This window comes from Sapajus apella, unplaced genomic scaffold (assembly GCF_009761245.1).
Source record: "Sapajus apella isolate SASKATOON/1434 unplaced genomic scaffold, GSC_monkey_1.0 scaffold1, whole genome shotgun sequence".
In the NCBI taxonomy this organism is placed as follows: Eukaryota; Metazoa; Chordata; class Mammalia; order Primates; family Cebidae; genus Sapajus; species Sapajus apella.
The window spans coordinates 62,013,801-62,035,043 of NW_022436941.1; the positions used below are offsets into that span (position 1 = coordinate 62,013,801).

At 34.2% G+C, this 21,243-nt stretch overlaps 1 protein-coding gene across 7 annotated transcripts in view; it reads left to right on the forward strand.

Moving 5' to 3' along the window:
- Positions 1 to 21,243, forward strand: part of AP3B1 (adaptor related protein complex 3 subunit beta 1) — a 269,274-nt gene that overhangs the window by 162,400 nt on the left and 85,631 nt on the right. For all 7 annotated transcript variants that reach the window (XR_004268935.1, XM_032277581.1, XM_032277584.1 and 4 more), the window contains exons 18-21: positions 1,814 to 1,922; positions 4,607 to 4,778; positions 8,455 to 8,602; positions 18,344 to 18,416. Coding sequence is in view for 6 of the 7 variants with exons in the window: in XM_032277581.1 (XP_032133472.1) it covers positions 1,814 to 1,922; positions 4,607 to 4,778; positions 8,455 to 8,602; positions 18,344 to 18,416 (502 nt within the window). In the remaining variant the exon portion in view is untranslated. The remainder of the gene's footprint in view (positions 1 to 1,813; positions 1,923 to 4,606; positions 4,779 to 8,454; positions 8,603 to 18,343; positions 18,417 to 21,243) is intronic.

Below are 21,243 nucleotides of genomic sequence, written 5' to 3' on the forward strand. Positions count from 1 at the left end.
TTTTGCTCTGTCACCCAGGCTGGAATGCAGTGGTGCGATCATAACTCACTGCAGCCTCAAACTCCTGGGCTCAATCCATCCTCCTGCCTCAGCTCCCAAAGTGCTGAGGGAACAGGCATGAGCCACATCACCTGGCCTTAGATCAGTGGTTTTTACATGTAGCTGCACATTATAATCATATGGAGATTTTTAAACAAAGCAAAACTAGGTCAGACGTGCACCAGACCAATCAAATCAGAATTTCAGGAGGTGAACTCAGGTATTCGTTTTTTTAGTATTAATATTTTTATTGTTTGTACTAACATTTAAAAACTCTTCTCAGCTGGTTCTATTGTATATTCAGTGCAGAGAAACATCTTGAATAAGAACTTCTGTCATGCCGTAGATTCCTTTGCAACAAAATATGTACTCTAGCAAAGACTTGCACGTAGTAAAAATTCAAAGGTACAATAAATAAATGAGTCTCAACTATTTTGACCTTTTCAGAAGTATACATTTCCCTGCTCTTTAAAAAATTATATATGAAACATGATTTAATTTCTTGACGAATCAAGGTTATGACTATAAAAGCAAACTAATAACACTGTATTAAAGTTGTTAAAGGGGATCATATTAGTAAATGCTACTATTAATACTATATTTAATAAACACTAAAGTCAATATTTTTCTTAAGTATATTTTCTGAATTTAATATTAAAGTCTTTAAGAGGCTAATAAGTATAATTAGTATTTATCGTGTCAGCCACACTTAAAATTGAACAAAATATTTTAAATTCTCTGCTCTCCAGAAACTTACATTCTGCCAAGGATAAACCAACCAGTTAAAAAAAACAAGTAGATTGTATAGTATGTTAAAAAGTAATACATGCTGTGATTTAAAAAAAAAAAAAAAAAAAAGGTAGAGGGGAATGGTGTTGGAAGTGGCAAAATCTAAGGGGAAGGCTGGAAGCTGGAAGCATGCCTGGTACATTTGGAGGACCAGGAAAGCGTGGCCAGAGCAGATCAGGCAAGAGGGTGAGCAGCAAGAGGTCAGAGAGGTGGGGACAGGGACAGTCGTTGTGGGGCAGTCATGAACCGATGGTTGTGTCAAGCTGTGCAGTCTGTTGTAGGGACATCAGCTTTTTCTCTGAGTAAAGTGGGAAGCCATTACAGGGTTTCAGGCCAAAAAGGAGCTTCATCTGATTTAGGTTTTAATGGAATCATTCTAGATACTGTGTTGTGCAAACTTCATTTGCTAGGGGCAGAAGAAGCAAGGTAATGAGTAGTCCAGAAGAGTAGGATGGGTCAGACCAGGGTAACTACAGGATTTCTTGATGGTTTAGATGTATAGGATACGAGAAAAAGGGAGAAGTCCAGGATGACTCCAGGATTAAGACTGTTGAGATGGTTGGGGAAGTTTATTGCCTACACTAAATATTTTCTTTACTTGTTTTTTCTCTCTTTTACTTCAATGTCAAGCTATTAACTTGTGTTTGTTTTTGCAGTTATTGAATCTATTTCTAATGGTGCTTACCTATTTTAGGATATATTACTTTTGTTTAAATCTTCTGTGGGCCTACAAACACAAAAGTTTTAAAAAATTATGTATTTAAAAGAAGATAGTTGGTTTAACCTAACGGGCTCTGGTGAGTTTCTGTTGTATATTTAGGAGTTGAGTGAATCAGCCTTAATACCAGGACTCCTAACAGTTGCATTCTCTGTTGAGGCCTTAAGCTTTCTTTTGAATTCAGTTATATTCTTAATGATTAAGTTTGCCAGAAGTCTAAATCCCTTAATGAGAGTTCATTTATATTTATTTTATTTGTTTAAACAGGCCAAAGAATGGACCCCAGCAGGAAAAGCAAAGCAAGAGAATTCTGCTAAGAAGTTCTATTCTGAATCTGAGGAAGAGGAGGACTCTTCTGATAGTAGCAGTGACAGTGGTGGGTTTTATAATTTATTGGCATGTACTGTTTACATAGTGGATTACATGCTGTCTCTCAAAAACAACAAGGCCTAATCCGTAATATTCAGCAGGTGGTTTTAAGTGAAATTTGTATTATCAAAATAATCCCTTTCGTTTATGTATCACTGTTTAGTTTTCAAAGTAATTTTTTATTACTTTACTAAATTCCCTTTTTGCTTGACAGTGTCTCTTGGACAATAGCTAATACATTGGTATAGCTAAAACAGGAACTCATCTGAATTCTAAACCACAATGCCTGTTATATCTGTTGAAAAACACAATTTTACCCTTGATAAACTTTTAGTGGGGTCTTTAAAAGTATCTTTCTTTTATAAAAATGTAAAGTTTATTTTATACCTTGAAAAGCCTTTGCATTTTATAGTCATCTCTTTCTGTGAACCTCTGTAGAGATAAAGCTAAAATTATTAAGTCTCTATATACTATAAAAGAATCAAACTAAAGATGGAGGATAACTATATGCAGTGAAAAGAATGCTTAATAGGAAGGATTTAGAAGCCCTGGGTTTTAACTATGGAAATTGAATAAGGCACCTACTTTTCTCTGTATCAGACAAATGAAAGGGGGTGGGTAGCCTTAAATATTTCTTAAAGTCTCTTCATTGCTAAAGTTCTATGAGTGATTTGCATAATGAAAAATATATTGGAGTTACTTTCTGATGTTCTTATTAACAGTTAACATAATAGGCAAATCTGACACAAGACCAAGTGACACCCAACTTTCTCTAAAATTTTTATTCCCTGGAGAACCAGGGCCCATCACTCTTACTTGATTATCTACTACCCTACTCTAAGGTCGTTCACTCTTTTTTTTTCTCTTTCTTATCAAAAATCTTTGTTTTTAGTATCTGATAAATTAACCTGTGATACATTACCCTCTGAAGTAATCAGCTGAAGAGTAGAAAAATAACTTAATTGAGAAAGTCGATATTAAAAAGTATGGAATTTCAGGAGTAATATAGACATGTTGCAGTGATCTGTTTGTGTAATCATGTACTTCTTCATTTTATAGAATTACATATAGATATTTGTCTCCATTATATGTATGCACTGGCCCATGCCTATTCATAGGCTGACCATTTTTAAAACATTTTAGAAATATTCCATTAACATTACAGCTTTTTATGAGTTTGTCTGAATACATATAATAATGAGCCATGTGGCAGGAGTTCTGTAGCTGCCAGAGGAAAAAAGAAAGCTTGTCTCATTAAGCTATGAGATTGTGTTTTCCAGATAGCAAGCATTTTTGAGAATAAACAAATTTTCTCTAAGATTTTACTGACTTGAAAATTTAAACAATGGTGCCTGAAGTGAGCTGGCCCCAGATTTGTGTTGCGGTCCCATGTGATAACATGAGAGAGTAACTTAGATGCTGGAATTTCTTTTCATTGTTTATGGCCTAAGCCAGTTATCTGACTTAATATGTATGTGTGTATAACTTGGATATCACCACCAATTTAAAATGTCCTTATTTAATAGTTTTATTTTAGAAAAATAAATTTTCCTGTTTGTAAATGATGATAGTGATGAGTGCCTTGCCCTATGGCAGACCCTGTTGTGTTCTAATCACCTTTGCATGTTTCAAATCATTTAATCTTCACAACAGCTCTGTAAAGTAACTAGTATTATTATCTCCATTTGCTGAAAAGGAAACCAAGACCCAGAGAAGTTGAGTAACTTGCTCAGTTTTACAACTGGCAAGTAGCAGAGCCGGGATTTGAATCTGTACCCCTTGCAAGCCATCTTAAAAGAATACAGGCAGTCCTAGCTTTTCACTGTGATGGATCTTCATGATGTTGTATGTTTTAATTAAAGGTTATGTTCCTGCCTAAAAGTGCTTCATTACGTAGATCACAAGCAGGGCAACAGTTTGCCCTTTTTTCTGGGACACAGCTCTGTAGTTATAGTCATTTTAAATAGTAAACAATTATGCTTCACTTTAAATTTGTACATATATTTTTGTGTATTTTCTTCAAAGAGTCATATTATACCATAATTTATACATAAAACATTTAAAAGTATAATCCCTCAATGTAACTTTATCATCTCTTTCACCTATGAAGACTCCTTTACTAGCTCAAATAACTAGTAACTCTTTTTTTTTTTTTTTTACTAGTAACTCTTTAATTAGTCATTTTGCTGATTGTCTTTTGAATCTGGAGGTTTTTCCAGGTGATTCGAATGGCTCATTTTCCTCTCAAAATTTGTTCCTAAGATTCAACTGTTGCCTTCTTTTACTCTAAATAGAATTTCCCATTACAAGCAGAAGAATTCAAAATTATTTCTTTAGCCTTATATCAGTCCCTAGTAATTCTTTAAGAGAAAGTTTTTGGCATAGCTAGATATGTTGGGGTTTAAAAAGTGGGATTCCCTCAAGTTTGTTTTATTTGGTTCACCTTTGCTTAGCTTTCCTCTGCTCACTGTCAGAGCATCCTCTCCCTGTTTGCATCCCCTGAAGCTCACCGTGCTAAAGGAATCCATAGAGCTGAAGAATGGGATGTGGGAATAAAGTATTGAACAAGTGATGTCCGCTGAACTGAAATTCAACATCTGGTTTTATTTGTGATGAATATTGACAGTTACAGGTGTCTGTGTGTTTAATTAAATGACTATAAATCTAAGAACATCTGGTTCTGTTTTTCAGAGAGTGAATCTGGAAGTGAAAGTGGAGAACAAGGCCAAAGTGGGGAGGAAGGAGACAGCAGTGAGGACAGCAGTGAGGACTCCTCCAGTGAGCAGGACAGTGAAAGTGGAAGGGACTCAGGCCAAGAAAACAAAAGAACAGCCAAGAGGAACTCAAAAGCCAAAGGAAAAAGGTAACTTATTTTGTCAGAATTTCCTTCAAAGAAATACTCTGTGAAATTTTGCCCCAGCAAGATAGTTCTTGGTAGTCCAAAAATAGTGAGAGGAAAATAGTGTGTATTTTTTCCCAAACAGATATTAAACCTTTTAAAATTAAAGTGCTAGCTGTTCACATTATTTTCCTACTTATAATGCTTAGCTTTCATTTTGAACTTGAACGTATCTTGGGGTTACATTTTAAAAATTGGTATAACCTTGGAAGGCTGAGTTAAGTGATCGAGCAATAGGTATGAAACACTTAATTACCTTTTGTAGCAATTTCGCTGAGAGCTAAAATTAAATCCTTCAACACTTTGCCATTATGTAACCAAGACAATTGATTTTTCTAAATAATGTTATATTAAAAAGATTATGACTCAAATATTAGAGTCAAGGGCTGTGAAGGAAGACAATCATAGGATATTTAAGTGTTAGCACTTTTTAAGATCTCCCATTATTAACAACGTTATCGTGTATTAAAATGTCATTAAAATTTTGAGTAATTGGGGCTAATATCTTGGATTGTGCAACTCTGTTTTCCCCACTGCTGTCAGCGAGTGGCCTCTGCCCACATGATGGTCCTTTCTGCGAGAGCCTACTGCCCGCTCACTTGATGAGCTTGCAGCTCGGCTCAGTCGTGGCTGACAGCACTGATTGGGGCGCAGTACGCTCTCTGCTCCTTTTATTACAGACAGTAATTAAAGCAGCTCGCCCTGCCACTTCCATAACAAACACAGCATAATGCCCTAATTATGACTTTATTAATTTAAGTCAGGATTTAATGATTTTAAAAGTGATTTATATTGTTTTTCCTGTTCAGAACAAATGAAATCTGTAGGTTAAATTAATACAGGCTTTTCATCATTGCAAAGTTAAAAACCTAGTTACCAGCAAATTCTTTTCATTAGATTAACATCTGAAACTCTAAGCAGTAAGGTAAACAATAATTACCATCAAAATTGAGTGATGCATAATAAAATAAAACTTTTACTTTTAAAATCTTATCTTAAAAGCCAGAAGTTGTATATATATTTAGAATCATTCACTTGTTGCAGCAAAGGAGCTACTTGGTTTATAATAGCCTTGTCTTTGAGAGAAATTCCATATTTCTCGTTTAATATCAGAATATCTGTGATGATATGAGTTATAAAACATGTCTTATTTCTAGAAAGGGAAAGTTTTGTTCAGTGCATGAAATGTCTTTTCAGATAGCAAAAGTCAGTGTGCTAGAAATTTGTAGTCATGCATTAGTTTTATTAGCTTTTTTCTTCAGAAATGGATTTTTCTCTTTACCCATGTTTGAATTTAAAAGAATTGTTTACTTCACCAAGGAGAATTACAAATACATTGTGAACCTTATATTTTTAAGTACACATTTTAACCAGTGAATTGGGGATAATAAATTGCCATTTTTTTGCCAGGGAAAAACAACAACATATTTTTCAGTCTTCAAATATAATTACATGTGCTCTGAGATGTTACCATGGCTCCATTTTTAATAAACAGCAATCATATTTCCTCTACAAAAATCAATTCTAGGAAATATCGACCCTTCCCTTGCCTCACTACTCTCCCTCCCCCTGTATTTTTCTCCCTGTTTCTTAGAATTTTTTTTAACTTTGTCAGTATGGTAATTTTTTAAAGCTCTTAATAAGCTTTAAGCAACTTCAAAAACCACCATTTAGTAATCATGAATATTTATTACCAAATTTAAATTTTACATTCCAAGGTATTTTCATTTGAAGGGAGATAGTATGACATAGTGGAAAAAATGCAGACTTTGGCGTGAGATAGGCTTGAGTTCCAGTTCTGCCCCTCCTGTTATATGTCTTTGAGCAGGTTATTTAACCTTTCTAAATATTAACTTCATTATTTTAAATGGAATAATAATGTACCCATGAAGAGTGCATTTAAATTAGATAATCGTTATCATTGGTATGAAATACCTAGCCCTTTCTGGTCCACAGTAGATTCTTAAAAAAAATACACAAACATGTGGTAGAGAGAACTAGACCTTTACTTTCGAGGAAAATATAAACACCACAAAGCAGCTCTCATCCCCTCAGAGAAGGGTGTTTGGCCGTCTTGCATGTTATTGCTTCTCCTTGGAGAACTGCTTCCTGGCCCATCTACTGGCCTTATTTCTGTATCTTGGCTTATATGTCTCATTCTCAAGGAAGCATTCCTAATTGGATTAAGTTTATTTAGTTGTCTCTACAAATAGTGTTCTGACACACTGTAATTTATTACTTATTACTTATCATACTATATTATCTCTGCCACCTTATCTATATTCTCCAGAGGACTGAAGACTCTGTAGGGTAGACACACAGAGATCCTCTGTAACTTACTACCCATTGTTATCCTCAGCACCTAACATAATGCCAACATGTAGTCAATAATTAATAAATATTTGTTGAGCAGGTGAACAAATGAATGATGTTAAACACTTAGGTATGATCATTTGGTGTTTTTAAAGTTTATATTTGATTAGCTTGCATTTTTAGCAAGACAGTACATTAGAATAATTTGCTTTGAACTGGTTAACATTTTCTTATAGAATGTGTTTAAGGTCACATTTGGGAACTTGTGTAGTAATTTTCTTTGACAGAAAAATGTATAAAATGCAAGATGTATAAAATATATACAAGATGTATACAAAATGTATAAAATATATCTGTTTTAGCAAAAGCAGATATATAAATATTTAAATATATTACTAAGCCAGGTGTGATGGATCAATCCTGAAACCCCAACATTTTGGGAGGCTGAGGTGGAAGGATGACTTGAGCCCAGGAGTTCCAGACCAGCCTAGGCAACATAGTGAGACTCTGTCTCTATAAAAAAAATATAAAATTAAGTGTGGTGGCACATGCCTGTAGTCCCCACTACTTGGGAGGCTGAAGTGGGAGAATTGCTTGAGCCCAGGAGATAGAGGCTGCAGTGAGCCATGATCGTACCACTGTATTCCAGCCTAGGTGACAATGAGACCCTGTATGTAGATATGTATACACACCTAATATTTTGAGATAGCATTTAAAAAAAATCAGCCTAGGCCGGGCGCGGTGGCTCAAGCCTGTAATCCCAGCACTTTGGGAGGCCGAGGCGGGTGGATCACAAGGTCAAGAGATCAATACCATCCTGGTCAACATGGTGAAACCCCGTCTCTACTAAAACTACAAAAAATTAGCTGGGCATGGTGGTGGATGCCTGTAATCCCAGCTACTCAGGAGGCTGAGGCAGGAGAATTGCCTGAACCCAGGAGGCGGAGGTTGCGGTGAGCCGAGATCGCGCCATTGCACTCCAGCCTGGGTAACATGAGTGAAACTCCGTCTCAAAAAAAAAAAAAAAAAAATCAGCCTAAATATCTTTGCAGTTATTACTGCTGACACTTAATTCTTGGTAAATGAAACATTTAATATTTTCTACATTGTTTTTGATGGTATTATTTAGTGTCATTTTGTGACTTTTTGCATTTGAAATGTGTATGACAGGATAGAATTGAATTTGAATGGGTTCTGATTAATTTGGTTATTAGTAATACCTTTATTATTACCTTATTGATATATTCTAGAATTTAACCACTTTTTATATAAACTACTTATATAAAGGAGTTAAAGTTGATATTTCAAAATTTACTATTATATATAGTGATTCCGAAGATGGGGAGAAGGAAAATGAAAAATCTAAAACTTCAGATTCTTCCAGTGCCGAATCTAGTTCAATAGAAGACAGTTCCTCAGATTCTGAATCAGAGTCAGAATCTGAAAGTGAATCTGAATCCAGAAGAGTCACTAAGGTAAGAGATTATACGTTTGTTATCATTGAAAGTAAATATTCTTATAGCAACTAAAATAAACAACGCCATTGTCATCTACACCTGTGATTTTATTTTTTCTAGGTAAGCCTTTCCCTTATAACCTAACTCTTCAGAAAACTTAGAAACTTTAAAAAAACTCATCCTTAATCACTGAAATCAGGGAACTCAATGTTATGCATATGGCCTTTGTTGTTCTTGGCTAGGTTGTGACAAGGGGGGTTTTTGCTGAAGGGGAAGTGAAAGGAAGTCACAAAAATAGTATTGAGCAAAGAAATGTAAGTGTACATACATCATTAGTAATTGAGTCTATTAGGCCTTTTAAAATATTGGACATTTTGCATAATTGTGTTTTAAAGCTTTAATTAAAGTATATACATTCTTTATTTAGTAAGAATTTGCAGTAGCCATTTATTTAAAAACAAATGTAAGAACTACTTATATAATAAAATAATAATGCTTTTTGGTAATAACATTTGTAACACTGAACTTGGCCTGCTTAGCAGGAAAAAATTAAAGTATATATTGCAAGAATATAGTTATTAACATAAAATTTATTCTATCTGATTTCAGATCTAGTTAAAAGAATGAAATAGTAGTATAGAATTCAGACCTAATGATAATTATCTTTTTGGTCTTTAATAATCACCCCCTTCCTAAAAATGGACCTTGTTGATGCTAGATTTCAAGGTTAGTAGTTTTATATATAACTGTGTTACTCTGTTGAAAATATGTTCAAACCCTGCCTTTCATTCAGTTTAATTTCTTCTTAATCCAATATTGTTTTTGTTTATTTGTTCTGTTAACTTGAATTTCTTCAGTGTGTTATCTGAGTAGGCAAGGATGAAAATTAATTTATTGAAGTAAACAATTGCCCTTCCCCTTCCAGAGATTTATTGTTAAAGAATGTTTTAAAAATTGGCTAGTATTTGTCTTGCCTTATTTCACATATATTCTTGCGTATATTAAAACCTATCTTAAACTTGAATTTATATTAAAAACTTGCATCTGTATATAAAATAACCTAAGATTTTTATTTTTAAAAAATTCACATAAAATCTTAAGAGATTTTATGGTTTATTAATCTGGCCTCATATAAAAAGTTATCACATAGTGAGATTGGTGTACTTCCATTTCATACTTACATCAAATTACCAGCAAGTTTAAAATGTTATTGAAAATAAAGAGAGTTACAGATCAACAGTAAATATAACCCAGAGTAAGAAGTGTTTTTTAAAATGACAGAACAAGAAATCATTGAGTGTCAAGCTGTGGAAGTTATTCTTGGGAAGTTTTGAAACAGTTGAAAACTTACAGACTTCAGTGCCTCTGTAGTATTAGAAGCAGAGCTTTAGGATCCCATTAAAAAGCCACAGTGGTTGAACATCATGTTGTATTGTACCCCTTCACCCCCCCAGAGAAAAACAAAACAAAACAAAATAAAACCCACAGTGGCACTCCAGGTCAGTGATTCTTTTTATTTCTTCTTTGTCAAAGACTTTCAGTGATCAGATTAAATCTCTTGATAGTTAAAAATCTTTTCGATAGAACGTCAGTATAAAAAATTCAAACTATTGCAATGAGCCAAGACCTTTGGGAAATTTGGGTTTCACGCACATTGTTGATAGTTTTGTGTTCATGTGTCCCTTAGGTGGCTTATTTTCTTTATATTAGAATGCCTTTTCCTGTCTATAAAGGCAAACAGGACTGTGGAGTTTTTTGCTTTAGTTTAGCAATTGGAATAAGTATACTCCACCTTGGAGCTACTATAACTACTTATTTATATTTCTTTCTGAATGATTTGGCGTATACCATGCAATTACAGAGTATACCAATTTTCTAATAATATGCAACTATAATTGTGGAAAAGTCCTCCTTGCACAAAGTGTTGTGGCTTCTGCTCTAAATTATGAGTAATGAAGGCAGATGGTAGGTACTTTACTTTAATTTAGCATGGCAATATGTTAGTGCTGAAAATTCATATGCCTTATATCTGCAGCCTAACTAAATCTATACTATTACTCTTTCTTTTCTTTTTTTTTTTTTTTTTTTTTTTACATCCAGAGAATGTGTTTTGAGGACACCAAGCATGAAAATGCGACCTAGGAGTTACCTTGAATATATGGCTTTCAAAACAGTGAATTTTTGTGGTAGTCCTGTGAGATAAGCATAGTGTTCTACTTGTTGGGAGAGAATATCTTTATGTTTCTGTTTCCTCATCTGTAAAGCAGAAATGCTTAGTACCTACCTTACTTCTTTCAGGTGTTATGTTAAAAATAAAATATGAAACATCAGTGTATCACACTATATAACTATAAAACAACAGTTTTAACATTTTTAAAAATTCCATAAATGATCAACAGTTTTGGAGAACATCAAATGCTAAAAGTAACCTAAATTTTTTTTTGTAACTCTTAAGTGTCCTCCCCCCCCTTTTTTTTCCCACTCTTTTGACACTATAAAAGTTGTAAGTCAACATTTAATTCTGTTCCCTTACCTACAGCCTGTAAGTTTAGCCACTTTCTTTAGAAGACAGCTGCCATCCATGGTCAGTGTCTCATGTGTCTCTGCTCTCTAACTTATAATCTCCATTTACCCTCCTTTTTCTTTGAATGCAGCTCTGTGTAAATGACCTGCATCCACTTCCCCAAGGATAATTCCTACTTCCTTTTGGTCTTGTTTTGTTAATAATCATCTGCCTCCTTCGCACCTTTAATCTTCCTCCATTCGTTACTTTTCTTCCAACTGTAGCATTCAGGTTTTTCCCAGCATTTAAAGAGAGAGAGAGGGACCAGGGAGTGGAAAAGACAGAGTGTGGGTACATGAGTGAGAGTGAGTTTAGAATAATAATCTACGTATCCTGCCATCTGGTGCTTCTTAACCCAGTTATTTCCAACACATAACTGCTCTCTGAAAAGTCAGCTGTGATCCTTCCCCAAACCCAGCAGCCTTCTCTTATTCTTGATCTTTTTGTATGACTAATCCCCTGCTACTTAAAAGTCTCTGCATCCCTTTTTTTCTGACTTTTTTGACCCTCGATTCTTTTGATTGCTTCACTTTTTACCCACTTCTGACACCAAGTGTGAACGTTGCCCCTAAATTAGTACTTAATACACATTAGTTTTGCAAAATATTGATTATCAATGAATTTTTCTTTAGTCTTCTTTTTTCCCTCTAATTTTTTTCTGTTGTGAGACCTCATTCACTCCTATACCTTCAGCTAAAACATTTATGTTAACTACTTCCATGGTAATGTCTTTCAGTCTTTATAATAAGCTTCAGCTTTTCATCCCAAATTCATACCAAATTTTTAGACCTCTCTGGGGCTACTGGTTTTCCAAACCTAATACAATCAAAAGACATGCTGTACCATTTGTCACCACCATTGTTTTCATTCTCCCAGATCTGAAGCCCCAGAATTATCTCTGACTACTCTGTCATTCTGTTTGTTTAGATAATTGCCAACTCCTATAGGTTCTGTGCATTATTTCTCATGTCTGTTTTATCTTTCCCTACTGCCACTATTCTAGATCAGCTCTTCATTACCTGCATAGACCATTGCCATTTGACATCCTCTGACCCATGCTTTTCCAACCCCAAGTCCTTCTATACAACTGCCAGATGGATATTAAATTCACCTGTCATGATGGTCTTAACTCCACCCACCCTGTGTTCGTTTGTTCTTTCTCTCTCTTTCATTTTATTTATTTATTTATTTATTTATTCTTTTCCTTTCTTTCTCTCTCTCTCTCCTCTCTTCCTCTCTTTCATCATCTGCCTCATTTACTCACCCCCTCCCTCCCTCCTTCTTTCTTTCCTCCCTCCCTCCCTCCCTCTCTTCCTCTCTTTCTTTGTTTCTTTTTTTTTTTTCTTTTAAGACAGGGTCTTGCTCTGTTGCTCAAGCTGGAATGCAGTGGCGTGATTCCAGCTCTCTGCAGCCTCGACCTCCAAGTCTCAGGTGGTCCTCCCACCTCAGCCTCCTGTGTAGCTGGGACTACAGGCATGCACTACTATGCTTGGCTAATTTTTTGCATTTTTAATAGAGAGGGGTTTCTCTGTGTTGCGCAGGCTGGTCTCGAACTCCTGGGCTTGAGCGATCCACCTACCTCAGCCTCCCCAAGTGCTGGGATTACAGATTTGGACAACCATGCCCAGCCACACACACTAAATTCTAACCCTAATGGAATATTTGTGGTTCTCTTGATACACTGTATTTTTTCCTATTTCTATGCCTTTATTGTTTATTTTTGCATCATTTATTACAGAAAATAAAAGCTAGGGAGAAAGTGGCCTCATATCAATGTGACCCTCCACTTCTACTGGTTGAGAATGTCTGCAGGGAATGAAAAATGTTACTGATGACAGGGTATCACTCATGTGAATGGAACAGTCAAAAGGGTCAGAACCACAGGGGATTGTTTACGTTTTTAAATGCCCCAGCATATTCATGAGGCACGAAACTATAGTCATACATTCAGGTGCCATATTTGTTTGTTCGTGTTATTTATTGGGATGTGTCCTCATTTGAGGTCAGATGTTATTACTAATGACCAGAGAAAATTTCCTTGTTTTAGCTAGAATTATTTTGATGGATAAGCATATTTTATGTATAGGTATTATTTTCTGAAATATACTTAATTGAGAAATATTTTTTGTATAGTCCTTTCAATGAAGTAATTCTTTTGTTCCAAATAACACCTATAACAAAATTACTTTTAGTAATTCCTTATTTTAAGCGATTTCACATACTTTACACAGTGTAAAGGGAAAATTTTTTTTATATGAAAGAGTGGAGAGAAAACTCAGTAATGTACACCACATTGTGTCAGGAAGAGATTCACATTTATATCACTTTATCCTATTTTTGACTGATATAATTAAGTTATATTCCACTTGTAGTTAAAATTATGTGTTGAACAGATGGTGACAAAATTATTTTAAAATAATGCTTTTAAAGTTTCCAGAATTTTTATCTTCATAAAACCTAGGCTTCAGTGTTCTTATAACTACCCAGTATATTAGAGTGCTCCTATACACTATAGTTGTTTCAGCTATGTTGTTAATCCACTATTCGCACCTTATTTGTGATGCAATATTCTACTTATATCTATAGTGTCTGGGTATCAATTGCTGAATATTTAGATAATCTATGATTAAAATGATAAAATCTTTAAATCATAATTTATTGTGAGTAAATTTTATGTATTTTTCTTATATATATTAACATTTTAATTACATAAACTGTGTGAAGCATAATCACCAATGTGAAATAAACATAAAGCATTTAACGTACTTGCACTTAACAGTTAATATTAAAAGCATTTCAATATTTGAATTAAAGTTAAGATTAATGTACATACTAGCTATGAAGAAAACAGTACCAACTGTATATACCTAGCAGTGTTTGAGATGCCCTTATCAGTTGTTTTTATCTCAGGTTATATTATTTGTGTCTCAAAACTTCGCTAATTCCTTTTGAGAGGTGCAAAGAAACTGATTAAATCTCTTAAGTGCTCTAAGGATCCGTCACTAGTATTGTGACTGGTGTCTGGATGTCAGTAAATGTTAAGATTTGCCTTAATAAAAGATTCTGGAGATAAAGATCTTTTATTTGAAAGATTCTTGGGGGTAAAGTATACTTGGCATGTGGTATGAAATAAATTATGGATAAGAGTGAAATGAACTATTTTTTTTTTACTGGTTTTATGTTCTATTTGAGAAATACGCAAGCTTTAATTATGTTTTTACAACTATTTTTGTATGTTGCAATTATATAATGTTTATAAATATTGAAGAATATTGAGTTTACTATGGTAATGCAAAGCCTTGCCTCTCAGCTTATGTCTTTCCCAATTTCATTTATATTTTCTCTAAAATAAAAATATTATTCAATTGCAATTGAGACCTTTAAAAGGAAGTGAAAGCCAGTAAGCAGGCTTTCTTATTGAAGTAGTTATACTCTGATAGGACAAGGTTTGTTTTCCTGGGTTAGACTTCTTTTTAACTTATAAAGAAGTCTCAATTTACTGGCAGTGTACTTTTGTTTTAAAGCCCAAGTTTAAATGTGAGCCTCAGATTTTTAAAATCATATTTGTCAGTTAACTTGAAGGAAAGAAAATCTTTGAATTGTCCTTGGTTGATAATTCTAATTGAAAATATTTCATGCAAATATGTTGTCCTGTGAGACCAGAAGTTAACTTTGACTTGTTGTTGATTTCAAAGCACAGTGTGGCTTTGACAGACTTTACATACTGCTTATCCTATTTTATAGTTTCAAATTTCAAACCTCTTTACAATGGTTTTCTTAGGTTACATATTTGATGCTTGTCATGTCAGATCTTTTTTGCTACTTGCCTTTTTAAAAAATCAGCATGAAAATGAACATGCATAATACATAAAAAATATTTTCAGGTATATGGTACATATTTTTGTTTGTATTATTTGGAGGTTAATAAGTATTTCCAGGATATTTTATTTATTATTTGAAATGAAACACATTAAATAGAAATCAGTTTTTTTAACCCCATGACTTTGTTGTTGCATTTGAAAATGTTGATGTGTTGAAGTGTATAATTGAATACCATAGAAACAAAACGAAGATTTGAGAATGATGAATTGATAACTAGGTATTTTTTTGTGGTGAGATTCTAAGACCAGTTACTGTTGTCCTTATAAAAGTCTAATACAGCCACTCAGCTGTTAAAAACCTAATCCTCTATTTAAAAAAATATACAAAAACAAATTGTCTATCTTTCTGCCTGATCTCTTCTCAAGTACTAACACAATGGAAACAGTGGGTGATCTGTCAGTGTGTTTGGTTTGTCAATGATGGTTTTGTATAAATATTGGGAGGGTAAGAAATAAAATCGCACAGTAAAATATGATTTCATCTGCCTTTTCTCTGCAGTTCCATGGCTCATGCTGTGGTGTGAAATTCTCATTTTACACACTTTGCAGGCGGAGCACATGAATTATGCATTGAGCAAGAAAAATCTCCTGCCTCAAGTCCTATATGCATTTACCCAGGTTCTGTCTCTATTACCAAGATGAATTGCAAATGGAGAAATGTTTGATGGAATAGAGCTCTTAACTTCTTTGTTTAGAATTCAGAATTTTATTTTTATAGTAGATTCTTTAAGTATGAAAATGTTTTGAACTTACTATGGATTTTTTAAAATGAAAAATGAAATATAAGAGAGGAATACCAAGCACATCATGAAGCATTTTATAGCCTTGATTCAGAATGCAAGGGTTTTTCAATTCAGTAGAAATGACCATTATCTATTGCTAATGTTGTATTTTAGTCACTGGTTATTTGCTGTTCTCAGAAAGTCAATGAAATTCTGTCCTTTTGAAAACCTTTTTTCTCTGTGTTCTAAGCTTCTAATAGGAGATTATGCCAATTTCACATGCACCTCTGTTCTGTGTTGTATGTGACCTGATGTGTATTTAATAGATATTATTACACACTCTTGGCCGTGAAGTAGAAAATAAGATACAGACTTGCCTTCAGCTTTAACTTTATCTTGATTTGATAGGTTTCTAATTTTTCAGGTGGGGAGGTTACAGTTTCATAAAGGCAGTCATGCACCATTGTAGCTTATAGGAAGCTACACCGATTGTGTTCAGCATAGCATTTTGATAAGTCACATGATGATATGCTCTTTTTGTTATATGTTCTTTTCTTCACAGGAATAATATTCTAGTTGAGATGGCATTTTCATTCTGCACCCGTTTTCATTTACTTGCAACTTTTAAATTTTAGCCTCAAAACTAACATTTCTTCTATTTTTTTTCCACATCTTAGACATTGTTTACTCATTTGAGAAATGGAGAGGGGGACAAATACTATTTTTTTGTCTTTAAATAAGGAATGAAAATTAAAGCTTGTCTAGATGACTTGGAGTGTTCAGTGATAAAAATAATTACTTTGGAGAAGAAAACTAGTGTATTAATAATGTATATTATTATGTGATTTTTGAAGTTTCTGAGTATTGGCATAATAATAATTCTAAGTGTATTAATAATGTATATTATTATGTGATTTTTGAAGTTTCTGAGTATTGGCATAAGGGAAAAAGCAAGGGAAATTTAAATTATTTTAAAATGTTACCTATGTATAGTTTTATGTAATTCTTTTGTTCATGTGTGTGCACTGTTGTAGGAGCTCTAACACTGTATAAACTTTAAATGGTGATAAAATATATTTTTCTTCATACCTTGATACCTTCTCATGGCTAGAGGAATACTTCAGAAATATTTATAATCACATTAACAATAAGCTGTAGACTTTTTTGGTAGATTATAAGTTATTTGAAGGCAGGACTATGTCTGTCTTGGCTGTTATTTCCATTGGTTGGCACAGAATCTAATATATATTTAAAATTCTATACATACCCATTGAATGAATGAATGATTAAATCAAAACATTTTAGCAGAAACTTTAGTTTTGGTCTTTAATTTGAGAAAATTTAATGTAAAAAATAGTATAGATTAGAAAGAAAAACTTTGACCCAATTATATTTCTTTAACATTCTACTCTTTGTTGACCTTTAGTTGTTTGTAATGCTACTAGTACTGCACTTAATTTATACTGTTTTCTTTCTTAAAGACTTACAAATTTTTTTTCTGAATCTCTAACCAAACTGTGAGTAGTTCAGGCTTAGGGGCACTGTTTTCTAGTTCATGGGTATATACATTTTGTAAGTACAGTAGACCAAATAAGCAAATCTCTGCTGGGGGAAGCCCTAATTATATGCAGATATGTTTTGAAATATTTATTTTCTCTACAAAACAGTAGAGCAAGTGAGTGAGTGAGTCCTTTCAACTTTAAAAAGAAAGAGCCTGAGAATGTCATTTATAGATTTTAATGCATATCTTTGGCAAAGATGTTTGATACAACCCAGTATAGAAACATAAAATATCGGCTGGGCGCAGTAGCTCAAGCCTATAATCCCAGCACTTTGGGAGGCCGAGGTGGGCGGACCATGAGGTCAAGAGATCGAGATGATCCTGGCCAACATGGTGAAAGCCTGTCTCTAGTAAAATTACAAAAATCAGCTGGGCATGGTGGCATATGTACGCCTATAGTCCCAGCTACTCGGGAGGCTGAGGCAGAAGAATTGCTTGAACCCGGGAGGCGGAGGTTGCAGTGAGCCGAGATTGTGCCACTGCACTCCAGCCTGGCACCTGGCGACAAAGTGAGACTCTGTCTCAAAAAAGAAAAAGAAAAGAAACATAAAATATCTAGTACAGTGCCTGTCACAAACTATATCAGAAAAGGCTGACCTATCACAAGCCCATCAAAAGTGTCAGAGCTATGCATATATTGAGTGTTTTTTCTTAAGTAAACCTGTTTAAAAGTTATTTTCAAGAGTATTTGTACACTTTCTACCAAAGAACCACTTTACATTATGTTAGCAAGAAGTTGTCAGATTATAAAATAATTACATACCTTTAAATTTTCTTCTGACATTTATAATTTTTAAGCATTAAATAGTTTAAAATAATTAACAGTTTGCATAGTGGGTAAGAAATACTATATGCTACTTGAGACAAACGTTGATTCAGGAAAACATTTTATATAACCATATAGAAGTTTAATTTGTTGGTACCACTAAGCAGAGAAAAAAAAAAATGTTTGTTTTGGAATGTTAAGGACTACTTACTCCATAGATTTTTAAAACAGAACATGTGACAAATCAAATATTTGTTATTTTATAGGAGAAAGAAAAGAAAACAAAGCAAGATAGAACTCCTGTTGCCAAAGATGTTTCACTTCTAGATCTGGATGATTGTAAGTATTATAATTTAAAATAGTTATTCTGTGTTTAGTAGGGGTATTTTTTATTTTTATAGTACCTTTCATTTGTGTGTCCGAAAATATGTCAATATTTATTGTGAAAGATTTATAGATGAATAAGGCAAGAGAGTTTTGGAAACCAGTGGTATTTGTTTCTTTCATCTATTCAGCATACCCGTTTATTATCATATGAGTAAATATAGATGGCCAAATAAAAGCACACAAAATTCATTTTAAAATCTGTTGCTTTAGTAATTTATACTTGTTTTGCCAAATAGTCATCCATATCTTACAACTTTTACCCTGTGAAATGTGGATTATGGGGATTGACACATCTAACTTAAGGAGGTAGGGGATTAAGGAATGGAAATGGCAATGGAAACGACATCACTATCTTCCAATTGACACAATTTTGATACCAATGAAAATGGGGTTACAAAGACTTCAGAGGCCAGTTTGGCTATACCTGTCACTGTTTTAACTGCAAAAAATGTTTAGCAAATCTAAGAATTCAGAATCCTACAAATATATTCACTCAAGAGTGCAAGGATATATATATTCACCATGTCCCCTTTAATTGTCCTGCATTGTGAGAGAGAGAGAGAGTGGTACTTTGTTGCACTAGAGAAAGAGTAATAAGAAGTAAGATTTCATGAATATTAAACTACTACCATTTTTTGGTAGAGTTTTTCTGTGCTGGGAATGAGTTATGTTTTAGGTTATTTCATTCTGTCATAGATCTTTTCTGTTTATGCTATTTACCTGCCCTGTCCCCAATAGCCATGGCATATACTTAATATACAGAAATAACAGATAAACTAAAAATAAAATTGGAGTTAAATTTGAATCATGTTTTACATATTGGCTAAGATTTTGAGGTTTCGTATCATCCAGTGTTGCTAAGGTGTGGAGAAATAGATGTGCATGTTTTCAGTAGGAATATAAATAGGTACAGCTCTTTGGAGTCATTTTAGCAATATCTATCAAAACTTAAATTGTACATACCTTTGACCTAGCAGTTCTTTTCTAGAAATTCATCCTACTGAGAAACTGCTGATAAAATCAGATCTTATTTCTTTCTTGTTTTAAACCCTTTAATTAAATGGCTTAATTTTGCATTTAAATTAAAGCCCATACTTCTTTCCTATGATTCTCAGACCGTAGATGATCTGACCCCTGTCTCCTTATCTACATATCATACTACTCTGTTTTTATGCATTTGTCACACACACTGGGCTCATTTCTGCCAAGGGCCTTTCTACTACTGTTCCTCTGTTGAGAACAATTCCCCCAGATCTTCCATTGGCAGGCTGATCGAGCTCAGAAGTCACTACTCTTACATGCTGTCTTAGTCCCTTTGAGCTGGCATAACAAAATACCTTAAGCTGGGTAATTTATAAATCGCAGAAATAAATTGTTCATGGTTCTGGAGGCTGGAAATTCCAAGATCAGGGTGCCAGCATATTTGGTGTTGGTGAGGGCTCGCTTTGCTTCAAAGATAGTCGCTGCCGTGTCCTCATGTGACAGAAGGAGGAAATACCACATCCCTCATATCTCTTTTATAAGGGCATCAATCCCACTCATAAGGGCAGAGCCCTTATAACCTAATTACCTACTGGAGTCCCCACCATAGTTTGGATTAGGTTTCAACATGAGTTTTGGAGGGGCACAATGTAAGGAATATTCTTATATTCCTTGTATCTTCACCAATGCTGGATTTTGTATTTTAAAATTCCCTCTTCCAATTTGACAGGTGGATATGATATTTCATTTCAACTTATATGCCATGATATATTTTTTAAAGCCCTATAGAGTTACTTTGTTCTTTTACACATTACTAATTAAATACTTCAGCACAGTCAGCTGGCCTTAGAATTCACTTTAGGATAAGCTTTTAGTGCCCACTTTCATCTTGCCATACTTGCAAACATATGCATAATCATCTCTTTAGTACCAGAGCACACATCTTCTGAAATGATATTAAAACCCATCTTTTTTTAAAAAAGAGCAGAACTTGCTTGTGGTGTGAATTTTCTTCTCTTGTCTCTTGGTATTTAGCCAAGCCACAGCTGATATCGGAGGCTGTTTCTTATTCAGTTTTTTAATTCCTTACATGGGCATTCTAATATTTTAAAAAGATGGATGGAGGATGGGTGGGGGGATAGTTGTACAAAGGAATAAACAAACATGCATTTAGATTCTATCTGAAAAGTTACATGTTGTATGGGAAGACAGCGTATTATGATCCAAGTTAGAAGAAGCATTTTCTAATTCTGCAGTGGTTCTACCATTCACTTTTTTTTAATGACATTGGCAGTATTAATCTCCCTGTGCCTCAGTTTCCAGTGTCTTTAATATAAATGCTCTTACTAAGCCTTCTCACTGCCATACTTTAGTCTTTTTCACCTCATTCCTAAACTACTGTAAATTCTTCCTTACTCCCAATCCTTCTTTCAGTCTGTCCATTGTGTTACCATCTGATTAACCATCCTGCAGGACTGTATTCAATGTCATTCCTCCGTTTGATCAATTTTTGACTGTTCGCCTGGTCTATAGGATAAGTTAAGTCCCCTTAATCTTCCAATTTCCCACCTCCCAGCCTTCATTTATAGTATTCTCTTATCCAACAATTAACCGGCTTCTTTCTTTCCTCTTAATCAAATCCCACCCTTACTTAAAAATTGGACTTCATTCCCTCCTATTCATGAAGCCGCCTCTTACACTCTATCTCCAGTGAACCTTGTTTTCCCCCGACTCTGTGACTCTTGGTAACTGTACAGTAGTTTTCAGTGTGGGTCTAAGGAAGCCTGGGGATTTGTAG